General features: G+C 39.7%; 1 protein-coding gene across 1 annotated transcript in view; it reads left to right on the top strand.

The window, feature by feature from the left end:
- OTOL1 (otolin 1) overlaps window positions 1-17189 on the top strand; it is a 35920-nt gene extending 18731 nt beyond the window's left edge. The window contains exons 5-8 of the mRNA XM_074963241.1: window positions 7666-8040; window positions 10500-10589; window positions 14158-14229; window positions 15990-17189. Of these exons, the coding sequence (XP_074819342.1) occupies window positions 7666-8040; window positions 10500-10589; window positions 14158-14229; window positions 15990-16888 (1436 nt within the window). The 3' untranslated portion in view covers window positions 16889-17189. The remainder of the gene's footprint in view (window positions 1-7665; window positions 8041-10499; window positions 10590-14157; window positions 14230-15989) is intronic.
- Window positions 17190-18006: the final 817 nt, after the last annotated feature.

The raw sequence follows: 18006 nt of genomic DNA, 5'->3' as shown, positions 1-18006 counted from the left end.
TTTCCAGACTGCTCCAAAGTAAAATGATTCTGATGGAACATAACATATACCAAGAAACAAATGAAATTTCTTCTATCAGAATGAAAGTCAGAAGGCTCAGGGGATTAAAGGCAAAAAAACAAAACAAACCAAAGAAACAAAAACAACTCACAACTCCCCATCTAAAAAACCTCTTTGAGGATAGTACTCTATGAGAAATCCAAACTAATTCCACTAAAACAAATGGTTTCAGGAATTGGAATTGATCCAAAATCAAATATAAAAGTATTCAAGTGAATGCATTTATAGTAGTCGCCATTTGTTAATGGGAGTATACAGCGGTAGCTGAGATACATAGTTTTGCTATATACTTAACAATATATCTGCAGTTACTACATGATGACAATTGGCAAATATTAACATTTAAGTGGCTTCTGCTGTAAATGACACTTTCCAAATATTACAATAGAGTGAGAGGCCCTGTTTATGACAGTTATCTATGGATCTTCTACACAATTTGGATGTTGGAAATATATTTCTGGCTTGGATATGTACAGGAAAGGGTCAAGGTGTGAAAACTATACTACCATTCCATCCCTAGAGGTGATCCCTCTTGCTAAGGGCAAAAGCACTTAACTTGGTTAGCATTTATAGAGTACTTCTCCTCTCTAAATCTCAGAGCACTTTACAAAGTAGGGTAAGTATAATTACTGTCTATGGACACTGAGCCTCAAAGAGGTGAAGTGACATGCTTAAGGTCATACAACAAGTCTGTGGGAATGTCAGGAATAGAACCCAGGTTTCATGATTTCAGTAGCCCCTGGTTTAGCCACTAGACACTAGGAAAGGGGCTTGCTTAGACCCCGCCTGTTTTGTGGTGCGTACTTCATACTCTAGAGCTGTCAATCTGACACATTTCACCAGCCCAGACTTGCCAACACATTAGGAAATGTGAGATTTTTGCCTTATTCTCACTGGCTTTCTTACACTTACGCACACTCGCTACAGTTTATTTCTTCACCTTTCCTGTAGACACTGAAAGATTGTGGGGTTAAGATAAACAAGACCCTTCCCTTACTTTGCAAAACCCTACACATACCTAAGTAGAAAATCTCAGTGACTGTTAAATCCTGGGGGTGAAATCCCGGTTCCACTGAAGTGAATGATAAAATTCACATTGACTTCAATGCAGCCTGGGACTTGAGTGAGGAGCGGCATGCATCTCTCACACTGCTCATCATGAACAATCTCCAAGTGTTTCTTCCCTTCTGCTCTTCTCATCTGACCCTGGGGTGCAGCAAATAGCATGCCATAAATTCCTATCTGTCTGGAGCAGCATAAAGGATTGTGTAAGCATCTTCTGAAAAGCATTGCTTTGCAAGGAGAGTCCTTTATGCTTGGCAGGCTGGTAGTAGGGGCCTGGAGAGTAGCCAGGAAAGGGCCAGGTGAAGAGCAGCGTCCCAGCCTGCGGGCAACATTTGCATTTCCTCAAATTTCAGTGTCATTCTAGTTACTTTGAGGAGAATTCACCAATCTCACTTTCTCTCTGTCCCAGTGGCCCATCTCATTGGTTACAATAAAAGTAATTAAAGAAATAAAACAGATTACTGCCTGATTGAGAATAAGATTGGTTTTCCAATGTGCCATCCTGGGCGGGTATTCCTGATAAAGGGAACATTCATAAGGTAGGAGATAACAAACATTGCTTCACTTTATCTTCAGTATGGCTTTTGCAATGAAATTATGGAGTTTAAAAGGTGCTATTAGTATAATTTAACCTCAAAAAATCCGAGTGTATTTAATGAATGTGTAATTGTAAGAAGACTGTTCTATTCCCCCACCCCAGAATAAAAGCGCAAAATGTTATTCAAACAACAAAGAAACACAGCCATCTGCCCATTATTTAAAGTCTTTTGGTTGTGGATAAACTTCTGTTGTGAACTAGAATATCTGAATTCAGTTATTCAGGGACAAAAACAAAAGTACAGTTGCATTACGAGTATACAGCTGTGAGATATATGCTAACATTTCGTGGACATTTAGACCCAATAAAGGATAGATGTGCTAAACTTGACATCATTACAGCGCAGAATAATTGCTCTCAGTTTGGGTCTATTGTGAAATATAAACGTCAAGTGAGTATATTAGAGTGAATTATTTTAGAGCAATTGGAAAGAAATCTAATATAATGAAAAACAAACAATTTCCCATTTATTAAAATGTATTTACATATATTAACATCTTTATTTTAGTAACACCTTTGCCCACTGTAATAAAGGGTTCAGCAGTCTAATTATCAGCCCTATTTTCAAGGGTATAAAACTCGGACTTTAAAATTCACCACTAGCTGAAACATATACAAGCTCAGAGCATCTAGGCAATTTATTTTATTTGTATTCATTTTATGATAGATTATCATGTAAATCCATTCATTTGAATTTGGCCACTTAAATGTACAGTATCTCTGTTTTTAGAAATAGTCACAGAAACTCTTTGTGCCTGTCAAACTCTCAAATGATTTTGATTTGAAAAATTTCATTTTTTTTCTAAAGATAATTAGGCTACAATTTGGCAACTTGGCATAATTAAGCTATTTTGGCAATGAATTAAATATATTTCATGCCATTCAGATTTTTAAATAAGAAATAAAAATAAAACACAACTACTTCTGACATTTAATAGGAAAGCAGAAATTGCCATAGTGGATCAGCCTCATGGTCCAGCTAGCCCCGTATCCTGGCTCCGACAGTGGACAGAACCAGCTGCTTCAGAGGAAGGTGCAGGAAATTCTGCTTTAAGCAATTATGGAAACCCCCCCATCTAAGTTAAAGTTTCCTCCTAATGTCCAATAGCTAGAAGTTGGCTTTGTGCTGAAACATGAAGGTTTATATACCTTCTGACACTCTACGGGGTAAAAATCTGCCCTCATTGAAATCAATGGGAGTTTTGCCATTGGTTTCAGGGGGCCAGGATTTCATGCTAGGTGTTTTTAATCTTTATTATAATAGCTCTTGCTCTTCGTGTTATAATAACTACATTAAAAGTCGTCCAATGTCTAACTTGAAAAAAAGTCATGGAATTAAAAATTAAAATAAATACTTTATGCTTTATGCACATTGTAGCCTTTGTGTTCCCAAACTCATGCCTAAGAGACAGACAGTCAGCAAGTGACATGGTATTTCTTCACTTTTGTGGGATGAAGATAGGCCCTGCAAATATTATTTTGCATATTTTATTTATGATCCTATAATGTGCACAGAAATGAACTGACAATTCAGATACTGCTGTATTGTTCTGCTTGCTAGCTCCTAGGAGTAACCTGACAGTGCAAATGCTATTGTTCTGCTGTTCTGGTTGCAGGTTTGTAGCAATTGTAAGTTATGGGTTTTCCAAAGCATCCTGCCAGGTGTTTAAATTGACGTTCTGCTCTAATGAACCACACAAGCCCTTACTTTGCTAATTGCCTGAGTTACAGTGCTCTGTACAAAGCCATGGATTGTTCTTAGACATTTGGCGTATAAAGGAGCAAGGATATCCTGAAAAAGGAAGTGGCTGATGACCTTTCACATCTTGCATTAATCTGTTGCTAACATCTTAGAAACAGTCGCCCTCTGTTCTGTTCTTGGCTGGTGCTGAACCTGCTGCTTTGAGGTAGATGTATTATTATCAGCTTCTTGGCTCAAAAGCCGCTCACCGCATTGTGACTAGATGGGCACTAAGAGGTACTTATGCTCTGCAGTTCTAGGTTATTTCCCCTGGGATGATCAGAGCAAGTTTTGAAACAGTGACTATGGGACGGGAGCTGCAGAGTGCCTTCTGTAAGGTGAAGAGTGGTCCCAAGTTGTGCTGAAGTTATGTCAGTTTTAGGGTACCTTGTCAGATCAGGTCATACTCGCACATTAGACAGTGACTGCCCCTTGAGGTATGCATGCTAGCCTTGGTTGCATGATCAGACAATATGAAATTTACTCACTGCACCAAATAAACATTCTGAGCATTTCATTATCTAATCTGTTTTCTCTTTTTAGACAACACTCAGGGAAGTAAGGGTGGAGTAAAAATCCTTCCCTACTAAACCTCTGAGGGTGACACATAGGACGAAGTGGGTACTGTGTGTTTATTAATCCTTCACCTGATCAGGTGGACAGGCAGAGTGGGCATGGGTGGAGCTTTGGCTCTGATATCCACCTGCCCACACGCCAGCCAGCATACCTAAACCAGCAACAGATTACTGCCCTTCTGGAACAAATGGGAACCAAGGAAGGAACAAAAAGAAAAGGAGTACTTGTGGCACCTTAGAGACTAACAAATTTATTTGAGCATAAGCTTTCGTGGGCTACAGAGTCTGATTCACAATTCCTTCCTTGGCTGCTCCTGGGGCAGTACAGCTACACACTAGTCCTTAGAGTGAGACCCAAAATCTCTTTCTTGCCCTTAATATAATATTGAAATGTAATTGGCTTAGGGTTTCTGCATGAATTGCATCACGTAGGCCAGAAGCTCCTAAACTGTTGTTGGCGGACGCCTGGTGGTCTGGGAGGTGCTAACTGCGTACGTGATGCTGGCTCTTCTCCTGGTTTGCAGCTAGAGACACAGAACAAATGGAATGGTGAGACAGCCTGTCAGCCTAGACAGTAAGGCTGGTTGAAAACGTTCGGTCTAAACTATTTTTTGATGGAAAATTGGGTTTTTGGATGAAATGATTTTTTTTCATAAAAAGTGTCTGCTTTCTACGGATTTTTTTTTTGTCAGAAAACAAACACCTAAAAATGGAAAGAGTCTGTCTGAAAACCAAGATTTAGAGATGCTGCTGCCATGCTTTATGGCAATTGCAGTTCAGTTGCTTCCTGTCTCCATTGTTCGGTATGGGCCAGATTCTTCAGTTGAACTGCAGGCCCTGTGATGCACTGTGGACAGGTACTCCCATGATGCAGTGCATCCCCGCCCCAGAGGGGGCTGTTGGTGTGAATCATGGTCATTGTAGTCTGACGGGGGAGCCCAGCCTCTAGAAGAGAATGGGTAAAGTACCATACAGCATTTTATATTGAAATATTTTGGTTTTCAGCTGAAGTATTCAATGTTCAAATATCTGCTGAAAATTATAATTTTCCATGGAAAATTTAGATGAAAATGAATTTTGTTTTTGTTTTCATCAGAATTTTCTGTAGACAGAACTCATTCGACTGAGGACAGCAAAAAATACGTCAATGCTTTCCTAGTGTTAGCTTTCAATGTAAGGAACTGCTGTAGTTGCCACTGCAATGTTATGAAATTAGTTAGCAAGAGGGGAGATAGTCTTCATATTAACCAGCTGGATGTGAGGTAGTCAACACAATCGTTGAAAGGAAGGAAAGAGGGAGTCCCCAAGACCATCCCTCTTTTGAAATGTGGTCCACACTATGAAAATGTTTGCAACCCCCCTATTTAGGCTCCCCTTCTTTGCTTAAGCAATTAGCCATATGAAAGATAAGGAAACCGAGATGAAAATTTAGACCAAGATTGAGTACGTAATTGGAAAATCTTACCTTCTTTGAAACATTTACTTCAGACCGCTTGGAATACTTAGGGTGTAATTTTGTTTCCACTTATTCCTTTAAAGCAAAGCCTTTCAAAGCAGGTAATTGTGCTTGACTCTGAAGTCATTATAGAATTCTCTCTAATCATTTCAGTACATCACACACTTCAGAATTTGGCTTTTCTGTATTTTTGGAGCCACCCTGCATGGTCTTGATCATTCATCCCTTGCACCAGACGTTTCTCAAGCTTTATAAGAAATATTGCAGTGTTATTAGGTCGAGTAAAAGCTGCAGAGAGAAATGGGGCTTAAGCCCATTTTTTCTCTCCACTTGGGAAGGGGTTTATGGGTTAGATCTTGAAAAACCCCAATGACAAGAACAGTCCCATTGGAATCCCAGGAAAATCCCAGCTGAAATCAGAGGGACTACTCAAACGATTGTGTTTTGCAGACTCTGACTCGATGTTTGGAGGAAGGGAGTACCCATGAGTCCTTTGTAAATATGTGGATTTATCTTCTACAGACAAAAAGCCAAGGGGCAATTTCTGCTGTCATGTATACTCATACACCCCACATTGAAGTCACTGGGGCACTAGTGTAACTGAGAAGAGAATTGGTCCCAAGTGCTCAGATAACACAAAAGCAGAGTTCTTGGGTGTCTGCTTCCTTCTCCATTTGCCTTTCCCATCTTGGTTATCTGAAGGAGGCTGTTTTATCCAGCAACCTGCAGAGATACAGAAGCCCCTCTGAATGCAATGGCTTTAGTACACTTATTCAAAACAAAAACCATTTGCCATTCGAGTTAAAAGAGTAAAATGTATTTATTCATCTAGGAGAGTCAGCATTTCAGGGGTAAGTCACAATTTCAGATCCACCTGAGCTTTTGCATATATTTCCTCCTCTCCTCTTGCAGCTTCCTAGCTACTGCTTGCTAGCATCTCTCCTTTTCCTTTACAGGGAGCTGGGGCGCAGCTACCTCCAGCTGTGATGAAATATCTGTCAGGCTTCAGCTTCTTGCTCTGAAACCACTACTACCAACTCCTTCTTGCCTCCAAGGTTTTCTCCACAACGAGGGCTAGAAAACATACTTAAAAAGCCAAAATTCTCATGCCATCTCTTGATACCAGGAACTGGGATTCTATGACAGACACCAAATGTTGGCAGAGTTGGCAACACTGGTAGCCATGGTCACACTTAGAGGGCCTGGTTCTGTACCACATTATGCCAGTTTTATGCCACTTGACATCTCGGGGGATGTCAAGTTTGCTACTGGAACGTGCTAGCCAGAGACAATATTTCTTGTTTTAAATATAGAATGTCTCATTCTGGTTGAATCTTTTGAAACAGCATTAGCTCTGTTAGTGTGATCACTCTAGATTTCAAGCAGAAAGGACTGGTTTTGCTAGTTTCAAATTACTGATTCTTCACTGTGTTCTAATTGCTTCAGTTAGGTTGCTAAGCAGAAGAATAGTGAGATGTAAAAACCTTCAATAAACTTTCTTTTCAAATTAGAGATGGCATAGAAAGTATCTAACAGGATGTCAAATATTTCCCCCTCTAACTTTGTTTGTGGCATTTATGCTTTCTTCATCTGTTACAAAGATAAGTTTTGCATTAGGACAAAGCCTACATCCTCCCAGTGTGTCCCACTTGAAACCTCTGAGATTTCTGGAACTATTGCTGAGAGCTGGGCACTTAGCAGTACTGTCTTTTTGTGTCTCTTTACAACAGGAATGTATCTACTCATTATAAAATGCAGGGTCGCACAGCAGGAACTCTTAACTTCTTTTACTTTCCACATCACTTAATGCCAATCTGATAAATTGGCCTAGGTAGAGGGCCTCTGTAGCTGCATAGGGCCCACGCTGAAATCAATGGGGCTCTGTACAGATACAGGGGTCTCTCCTCATAGATCAACTGACAAGATCAGGGCCGTGAGCTGTTTTTAATTAAGAAGAAACCTGCCTATCTGACAAAAATTTTACTTTTGCTCTTTTACTCTTTGCTGTTTATATGTCAAGCTTCTTCTCTCGGATTTAAAAAGAAAAGGCTCACAGGGAGAAGTGCAGGAAAAGCAATAACGAATGCAAAACAAATGAACCTTACAGGGAAATTGCTACTACCAGAAACCTGCTGCAATGCTTTATAATTGCATTAATCTTTTCTTACAGCAACAAAAATGTGGCGTTTACCTGGGCACAGTGCCACCTTCATTATACTGATTGCTGCTGCTGCTGTTCGCACAGAGGCGAAAGCTACCCTGGCTGAAAAGTTTACTAAGATAAAGTCTCCAGAGATAGAGGTCACTGATGGCTTTGACACATCCATTGTGCCACCCACTGAAGAAAGTCCGTTCACAGAAATATCGGAAACAAGCGAAATGCCGGTGGAGTTATCCACGCTGAACTCAGCCTTCAGAACGGCCACCACTCTGTTTCCCTTTGAAAACTTTACTCTTGACACAGCCGATTTCTTTTTTAATTGCTGTGATTGCTGTACCCCTGTGTCAGGTGAGAAAGGGGAACCAGGAGAGCATGGACTGCCAGGTAGGGGAAAGCAATTATTATCATTATTCATTTCTCAAGAGGCAGTATCAGCTGTAGCATATGAACTAAGACAAAAGTGGCAATGATTCTCCAATTTTATTAAGTCTTGAATAAATTCTCTTGCAGGACAGATCATCATGCTATGGTGATTTACACCAGCTGAGGATTGGGTATAATGGATTCATATTACATATAATATCAGATAAAAATCTAATTATTCTTAAATGCTACATTAAAACAATGCTAACTTAGGGCCCAAATCTGTAAGTCCCTCACATGTGGAACACCAATTAAAATCAGTGTTCTGCATGGAGAGGTCTTACAGGACTCAGATTTACACACAAAACTAAGGAGAATCAGAGTTACTGTTACACACAAACTCCTGGACAATACTCCATCTTCCTCTGCCTCTCTCTCCCTTTGTATTGTAGAAATCCCAGAAAACTGTGCAATATTACATTTCATTCATGTTGTTGTTACAGAGAGAAGGGTATGATTATTGTGTTCTATTATTTTTTTTAACTGAGTGTTAATAGATCAGCTGGCACCAGGCAACCCACAGAAGAAAACAATGTCCTTGCACTGAGGGTATCTTACAATCTGTAACAGACAGACTATACAAAAAGTCCACTAAGACAAAGGACTGTTGTACTTACATCATCCTTATTGCTTTATAATTGAGTTATACCTGGGATTTGAAAAGAGAAAGAGTGGCCATTCGGAGAAGGACAGATCACCCCAAAAAGCCTTAACCTTCCCCCCAGTTTTAATTTTCCTTATTTCCCTGGTTTGCCAGACACTTAAAGCATAGAAATTAAAAATAGAGAAAACCTGATAGTCTACCCAATCCCTCCACCAGCCAATGCAATATTTTTTTCCATGGTGTCTGCAGTCTGCTTTTATGTCTTCCAAGCAGTGAGACTTTTACTACCTCTCTTAGGAGACTACTCAACAGAGAAATATGATTTAGTAGCTAGGAAAATGTTCCCAATATTCAGTCTGAATTTCCCTTTGCTCATGTTGATCCCTTTAGTCCTTGTCATATCCTCTTGGAACCCCACAGACATTTCCTCTCCCTGCACTTTTGTGTTTACTGTCTTCTAATAGTTGCAGATTGTTTTTCATATTCCCTTTAGCATGGTTTTGTGACCCTTCATGCTACCTGAAAGTAGTTCTGTGTTTTTCTACAGGGTTAGATAATAATTAATTAATTAATTAAAATCCCTGACCCTTTCTTGGAAACAGGGAAGTTCAATGCTAAAGACAATAAAGGCTCCAAATTTTAAATATGATTAATTTGCTCAACAGAGTCTCTATAAATACCCTATAAATATTTGTATAAGAGCTATATATTTTGTAACCTAATATATTGTATATTATGTAACGTTACTTTTTATTATTAAAATACACACCCAGATAGGGCCTGATTCTGACACCTTTACATTGAGCAGGACCTTAATCTGCAAGTATTCATGTTTATTTTAATGGCACTACTTTTGGAGAGAGATACTTTTCATCGGAGTAAAGGTGGTAGAATCACACCTAGAGCTTTTAAATATACTGTATTCAAGGGACTCTAGTCTCCCATTGTTAATAAGGGACAACATTGTATTAGCTATAGAGGGAGTTCTATGCATACATCTCCTGAGCACTGATGGAAGAAGAGCTCATGTCAAGTTGTTTGTATTGTGACAATGAACAGGGCCAGATGTGCACTAGCTATCCCTATTTTTTAAAGCTTAATGTAAATTAAACCACCGAGTATCTTGCTTGCTTGTCTTTCTGACGTTTCTCACAATATGTGGATCTGATCTGCCCGATTACCATACTTGCATTTGCAGATTAAAAAAAAGAAAGAAAGGGGGCGGAGTTAATTAGATATAGGCTGTCTTCAGATGCATTTAAATACTGGATACACAAATTCTGATGTAATCTGTGTGTTTGGGCTTCTATAGCTGTATAGCAGTTGAAAGCTGTTTTTCAAGCTAAGAGACCTCCAAACTCAAAAATCAAGGTCTTAAAGATGGCATGGGGATTTGTACACTATGTGAAAGACAAAGGTCCATGAACCAGTCAATAGATGTATCATGAAATATAAACTGGGATTTTCATAGCTGACGAGAGAGTTTAGCCACACAGTTCCCATTAATGTCAATGCCAGCTGTATGGCTAACCCCCCTAATTGCCTACGAACAATTACATTGTTTTTCATCTGTGAAGGAAATATGACTCAGTCCTGAGTCCTGCTCTGCTTCTTTTGTATCACTCCTATGATGCAAAGGAAAATACTCAGTTCTTCTCTGTTTCCACAAAGCACCCATCAGTATGTGGCAACCCCCATCATTTGTGGTTTATTACCTAACTAACATTCATATGTCACTTTATAAAGTTCATCCTTTTCAGTCACTGTGAAGATAGAATTCCATTGCCTAATGAATTTTCAAATGCTCATTTTCCAGGTCCTAAAGGAGAGATGGGAGACACTGGCCCTCAGGGCCTACCAGGAATTCCTGGACTTCAAGGTCCAAAGGGCTTCAAAGGAGACAAGGGTGAGGAACAGTAGCTGCTCATTTCAAAAGCACATGAGATTTTTTTTGCTCATATATTTTCTAAAGCAATTGAAATGTCTTGATACAAATTAATACCTTGTAATTCCCATAGCCTGTAATACCGTAAACCAATAACTTATAACAGCACAAAATAAAAATGGATATTCACAAAAGCCTGATGCAAAGCTCATTGAAGTTCTCCCTCAATGGGCTTTGGATCAGGCCCATGTGTAGTAAAGAAAGCAACAGGCAGGCATAAAAGCAGTTTTTAAAAGTTAAATCTCTCAGACCAAATTGACTGCACACAACAAGAGAGTGGAATTTAGTTCATTAGCTGTAACTTCATGCAAAGACTCCCATTCACTTTAATATTCTTTGGACCAGGCCCTCAGTGGTCACTCTACTATCATGTATCACTCTAAGTATGGCCCAGCAGTTTCTTGCTCATGGAGAAAACATATTTTTAAAAACATGTTTAAAAAGTTGGTTCACTAAACTAACTGTTATTTGGAGCAATGCTTCTCTGTTTGCAACAGTGTGATTTTTGGTATCCCTAAACACTTAGCACCTACGCTTGAATAATCACTTGTCCTGACGATGGGTGCTGTAGATGAAACAAACTTATTCATAGATATTGAGGTCGGAAGGGACCATTATGATCATCCAGTCTGACCTCCTGCACAAGGCAGGCCACAGAATCTCACCCACCCACTCCTGCAATAAACCTCTCACTTATGTCTGAGCTATTGAAGTCCTCAAATCGTGGTTTATGACTTCAAGGAGCAGAGAATCCACCAGCAAGTGACCCGTGCCCCATGCTACAGAGGAAAACCTCCAGGGCCTCTTCCAATCTGCCCTGGAGGAAAATTCCTTCCCGACCCCAAATATGGCAATCAGCTAAACCCTGAGCATATGGGCAAGATTCACCAGCCAGATACCCAGGAAAGAATTTTCTGTAGTAACTCAGATCCCACCCCATCTAGCATCCCATCACAGGCCATTGGGCCTATTTACCATGAATAGTTAAAGATCAATTAATTACCAAAATCATGTTATCCCATCATACCATCTCCTCCATAAACTTATCAAGTCTAATCTTAAAGCCACATAGGTCTTTTGCCCCCACTGCTTCCCTTGGAAGGCTATTCCAAAACTTCACTCCTCTGATGGTTAGAAACCTTTGTCTAATTTCAAGTCTAAACTTCCCAATGACCAGTTTATTTCCATTTGTTCTTGTGTCCACATTGGTACTGAGCTTAAATAATTCCTCTCCCTCTCCGGTATTTATCCCTCTGATATATTTATAGAGAGCAATCATATCTCCCCTCAACCTTCTTTTAGTTAGGCTAAACAAGCCAAGCTCCTTGAGTCTCCATTCCTCGGATCATCCTAATAGCCCTTCTCTGTACTTGTTCCAGTTTGAATTCATCCTTCTTAAACATGGGAGACTAGAACTGCTCACAGTATTCCAGGTGAGGTCTCACCAGTGCCTTGTATAATGGTACTAAAACCTCCTTATCTCTACTGGAAGTACCTCTCCTGATGCATCCCAAGACCGCATTAGCTTTTTTCACGGCCACATCACATTGGCGGCTCATAGTCATCCTATGATCAACCAATACTCCAAGGTCTTTCTCCTCCTCCGTTACTTCTAATTGATGCGTCCCCAGCTTATAACTAAAATTCTTGTTATTAATCCCTAAATGCATAACCTTACACTTCTCACTATTAAATTTCATCCTATTACTATTACTCCAGTTTACAAGATCATCCAAATCTTCCTGTATGATATCCCTGTCTCTCTCTAAATTGGCAATACCTCCCAGCTTTGTATCATCTGCAAACTTTATTAGCGCACTCCCACTTTTTGTGCCGAGGTCAGTAATAAAAAGATTAAATAAGATTGGTCCCAAAACTGATCCCTGAGGAACTCCACTGGTAACCTCCCTCCAGCCTGGCAGTTCACCTTTCAGTAGGACCCGCTGTAGTCTCCCTGTTAACCAATTCCTTATCCACCTTCCAATTTTCATATTGATCCCCACCTTTTCCACTTTCACTAATAATTCCCCATGTGGCACGGTATCAAATGCCTTACTGAAATCTAGGTAAATTAGATCCACTGCATTTCCTTTGTCTAAAAAATCTGTTACTTTCTCAAAGAAGGAGATCACGTTGGTCTGGCATGATCTACCTGTTGTAAAACCATGTTGTATTTTGTCCCATTTACCATTGACCTCAATGTCCTTAACTACTTTCTCCTTCAAAATTTTTTCCAAGACCTTGCATACTACAGATGTGAAACTAATAGGCCTGTAGTTACCTGGATCATGTTTTTTTTCCTGTCTTAAAAATAGGAACTATGTTAGCAATTCTCTAATCATACGGTACAACCCCTGAGTTTACAGATTCATTAAAAATTCTTGCTAATGGGCTTGCAATTTCATGTGCCAATTCCTTTAATATTCTTGGATGAAGATTATCTGGGCCCCCCGATTTAGTCCCATTAAGCTGTTTGAGTTTCGCTTCTACCTCAGATATGGTAATATCTACCTCCATATCCTCATTCCCATTTGTCATGCTACCATTATCCCTAAGATCCTCTTTAGCCTTATTAAAGACTGAGGCAAAGTATTTGTTTAGATATTGGGCCATGCCTAGATTATCCTTGACCTCCACTTAGAGAGTTGTGTGCAATACAAAAGAGAGGAAAAAGTCCCATTCGGAATATATGCATTAACCATAGGTACCCAATCAGGTTGTGCATCCTCTTCTAAACCATCCTCTGATTAAGAGGTTTGTCTGTGTGGTTATTGGTTCTATTAATCATTTGCCATGGAAACCTGTGTTCAAATCTCAAGTGAAAATGAGTTTGATGGTCATTGCAGTGTTCTCATTTTGCATGTCACTAAACTACCACACACTGGACACAATTTAGCTCAATTGCCTGTTTCTGTCCAAAGAAACTAGAAGAGTGCAGGATGACTGAATTCTATTGGCAGAGCTATAAGTGGTTGCTTGCACAGCATTTGCATGGATCATACTTTGCTAAAGCCAATGCAGTTAATCTCTCTTTTCAATAAGTACTGAATGCACTTGAACATTTTTTCAGGCAAAAAAAAAAAAAAGATGACATCAGAGTGTGATTCAATCAATGTCCTCTGCTACAATGTCCCCTCTTGATTAATGCTTTTTAGGTCTGTCAAACTAAAATGACAATACTGAGTCTAGTGGCTGTCAGCCTCTCTTTCGGGCCATTAAATGACAGTAAATGCCCTCCCCATCCGACATTACTGATTGCATACAGTTACTTATTTCTTAGGCATTAAGATGAACCAGATAACTACAGAAGTACAACACGATGGGTAGTTTGATGGGTGCTGGTGTTTTGGAGTTTTCAGTTAAGGGGTCCCAAGAAACTTTCTTAGAACTGTCATTTTTTAAGTTCATTTTTACTACAGGAAAGAGAAAGTGACACACACATACAAATGGTGTAAGCCCCATGCCACATAAAGAATGTTTTGCTACAAATAATATACATAGCAGCATATTAATGGTAACAATGTCTTAGGAGATAAAGGAGAACATGGTGACCAAGGAACAAATGGAATTCCAGGGTATCCAGGCAAACCTGGAGAACAAGGTATGTAAGGCTACACCAGAGTACTCAAGAACATTGATCTATCTTCCTCTTAATCTGGTTTTCTAATATTTAATCTGTTTTTTCCCAATCTGGAATTCACTACTTAGTTTTTATTCAGTCCACATTCAGGAACAACTCACTACAGTGAGTGGGAGCTATGTGTGAGTAAGAACTGAATGTGGACTTCAGTATTTAGATCATAGTCTACATTCTAAATTATGTTGTTTATCTGTCACCTTCCTGTCTACCTATGGTGCAGTTTGAATCATTTCATTTTGTTAAGTGTGTAGATACGATAAACTATAGCCTGTCCTAGTGTATGATAGAAACAGGGCCCAACGGAAACCATCCAACTGAAACTGAAACCACCCAGGCAATATCTTTGAGCAACCAACCAAACTAATAATTTTTGGAGTGAGGGGTGGCGGGAGGAAGAGACTCTGTGTGTGTGTGTGTGTGTGTGTGTGTGTGTGTGTGTGAGAGAGAGAGAGAGAGAGAGTGTTCCTGTAGGGGAGTATGTTCCACCTGGAAAATGTATTGGAGATGGGATTTGTTGCAATCTGGAGCATTCTGAAGGCAAGAAAAGTTATTCTTCAGTGAAAAGTAACTTTATGAGCCAGAGATAAAATTCACACCTGGCAGTGATACTTTCAGCCATATTTAGGTAGTGTGAAAGACCCCACCAGAGACAGATCAGATCCTCTGGTGCAGCCTAATGGCACAGAATGAACAGGGATGTGTGTGCAAATGTGGTTTAAAACTCTGCTCTCTGCTGCTCTGTGCAGGCCTGTCATCCCTGGGCTGCATTAGAGGAGTCTTAGGGTGCAATCCAAGGATCAGCACAGTGTAAAGTTGTCCTGACCACCTGCTTTCCTGAAGCCACAACCTTTTTTCTCTGCTGCCTTGACAGTCAGGAGAGTGTGTGGTGTAGGAGTTGCTACACTGGCTCTATGGCACCAGAGGATGACCCTCACACTGGGGCAATCTTCCTTTGGTTAAGATGGCTTTAAAGCCAGATCACACCAGCAGATAGATGGCACTGGAGAGTCTTGCCCTGTATAGAATACAGGTATTTTATCAATTGCTTTTAATATTGTGGATTTAGTGTTTTCAATTGTATGTCGCCCCTCAAATTTATGGTAAATGCATTTAAAAAATGGACTTACTATTTCTGCCTTTTTTTCTTCTTTGATTCCACTTTCTTTTTCTTGCCAATACCTTGGCAATGTTTTTAAAGTCATCACTTCTCTCTTTTCCATCAAGTTGGCTTCCTTCCCACATACTCAGTGTTGCATTCTCTTTGGTCTTCTCCATGTTCTCAGTCTCTTTCTCTGCCCTCATCTTTTATTCCTATTCTCTTTTGTTTTCTAATTGCCTTCCAAAGCCTCCTTAGCCTCTTACTCCTCCCTCTTCCCTTTTCTAACCTCTTCTCTCAACATCTTCCTCCTCTTGCCTCAGTTCCACTTGTTCCTATCAAATCCACTCAGCCCACGATGACTCCCCTCCCTCAAATCCACTGCCACCCTCACTCAACACACAAATTACTCCCTCCACTCACTCAACCCACTCCAGAGGAAAACAGAAAGAAAACATTGAGAATGGAACATACAGTCTACTTTTTAACCACAAGCACATGGCATTTACATCTGCTTCTGATAGCCCCTACTTAGCACAGTGACCAGCCCAAGGCTAGTAGTGCTGCATGGTTTGAGGTATTTATTCTTTCTTGTGACTCTTTATTTCGATCTTTTTTTTAACAGGTGAAGCTGGAGTTAAAGGAGATAAAGGAAACTCTGGCCTTCCTGGAATGAAGGGACAGAAGGGAGTGAAGGGGGACACTTGTGAGAATGGGACCAAAGGAGAGAAGGGAGAAAAGGGAGAGCTGGGCTTACAGGGGCTAGATGGGGAAAATGGAGATAAAGGGGAAAAGGGAGACCTGGGCAAAAAGGGGGATTGTGGGGAGCCAGGGGAGAGAGGAGAGAGGGGAGGGAAAGGGGAAGCTGGAATAAAAGGGGAAAAAGGCAGCAAAGGAGACACTGGAGTTGAGGGTATTCCTGGGATGAATGGACAACAGGGAGAAAAGGGTGAGCCAGGTAGTAAGGGTGAAAAAGGGGACTTGGGACCAGCTGGTGTGATGGGACCTCTTGGACCAAAGGGAAATCCTGGTAGTAAAGGGGCACGAGGAGCTAGTGGAAAGAAAGGCTCCAGAGGTATCAAAGGCTCCAAGGGTGATAACTCAAAAGTCCGAAGATCAGCTTTCAGTGCTGGCTTGTCAAAGTCTTTCCCTCCACCAAATGTCCCTATTAAATTTGACAAGATTTTGTACAATGACCAGGAAGATTATAATCCTTCTACAGGCAAGTTCAATTGTAGCATTCCTGGAGCGTATGTCTTTGCTTATCACATGACGATCAGAGGGCGGCCTGCTCGAATCAGCATTGTGGCACAAAACAAGAAGATAGTCAAAACCCGTGAAACACTTTATGGTCAAGAGATAGACCAGGCATCTTTCCTGATCATTTTGAAATTAAATGCAGGAGATCAGGTTTGGTTGGAGGTTGGACGGGATTGGAATGGGATCTATGTCAGTGCTGAAGATGACAGCATATTTACAGGGTTTCTTTTGTATCCAGATGATATTTTTGAGACCCTCGCATAAATATATGATGATAAACACATGACTAAGAAACATAACATTTATTTCACTCTGATTGTTAGTAGGAGGTGGAGGGAGAAGGGTGAAGGAGAAAGAAAGTGTCACTTTAGTGAAATAGATGTCATAATCTTTCTATACAAATATTTATATTTGTAATAAACTGATTAATTTTAACTAAGGACCCCCAAAAGATACAGCCACCCTCTATGATGAGGCCTAATTGTCATGATCATATAAGGAAATATTACACAAATGCATTCAGGAAGATATAGATCCCAAAGAGATTTTATTTATACTTCAGACCCATGCTAGATCATCAAATTGTTAAAATTACACAAAGTCAGTATATTAGTTTAATTCAGATAAGGCTAAATCTTGCAGTAATTACAAGTCAAAATGTCCATGGGAGTCAGTATTGAAGTTAGTTGGAGTTTCAAGTTTTAGCTAAGGATTGCAGGATTTGACTCGGAGATTAATCAGATACAATTGCAAGTAGTCTGTTTCTTCAAATCATGTTAATAGATTTAAAAATGTTTGCTATCAAATCAGTATTATGTGTTACTTTATACATAGTAATGCATGGAATAAAAGGTTGACTTAGCAATTGTATTATAATCACTCAATCAGTGCAAACTTCTTTGTTCATCAAATTATTGTTGTATTTACAAGAACTGAATATCTTTGGAACAGTAAAGAATAAAATAAGATGATTGCCTAATCTAATTTATTTTTTCCTATGATACACAGAGAAAAATACATTAATGTGTTGGTTGACAACATTGCAGCTGATGGAACGATTAGTTCAAATGATTTAGAGGAAAAGTACTTCTGTAAATGGTGTTTGGCTGTAGCATATCATCGTATGATCAGAAAGGTCCTATAACTCAGTGAATGTTTAATGAACACATGGACAACTTTTTAAGAATTCCTTTGCCAAAGACAACGTGAATTTAGGGAAGTAAAAATAAGAAATGAAGTAATCTTGGGATACCAGAATTGATCCAGGTCCTTATTAGCTTAAGAAAGTACTGGATCAGAGGCCATTCAATGCCTTCTCTCACATTGATTAACTTCATAATTCCTTTTAGAACTTTAGAACAACATTGGGCATATTCAGTATG

Source organism: Natator depressus, chromosome 9, assembly GCF_965152275.1.
Source record: "Natator depressus isolate rNatDep1 chromosome 9, rNatDep2.hap1, whole genome shotgun sequence".
NCBI classification, from domain to species: domain Eukaryota; kingdom Metazoa; phylum Chordata; order Testudines; family Cheloniidae; genus Natator; species Natator depressus.
This window is presented reverse-complemented; position numbering and strand designations above follow the sequence as displayed.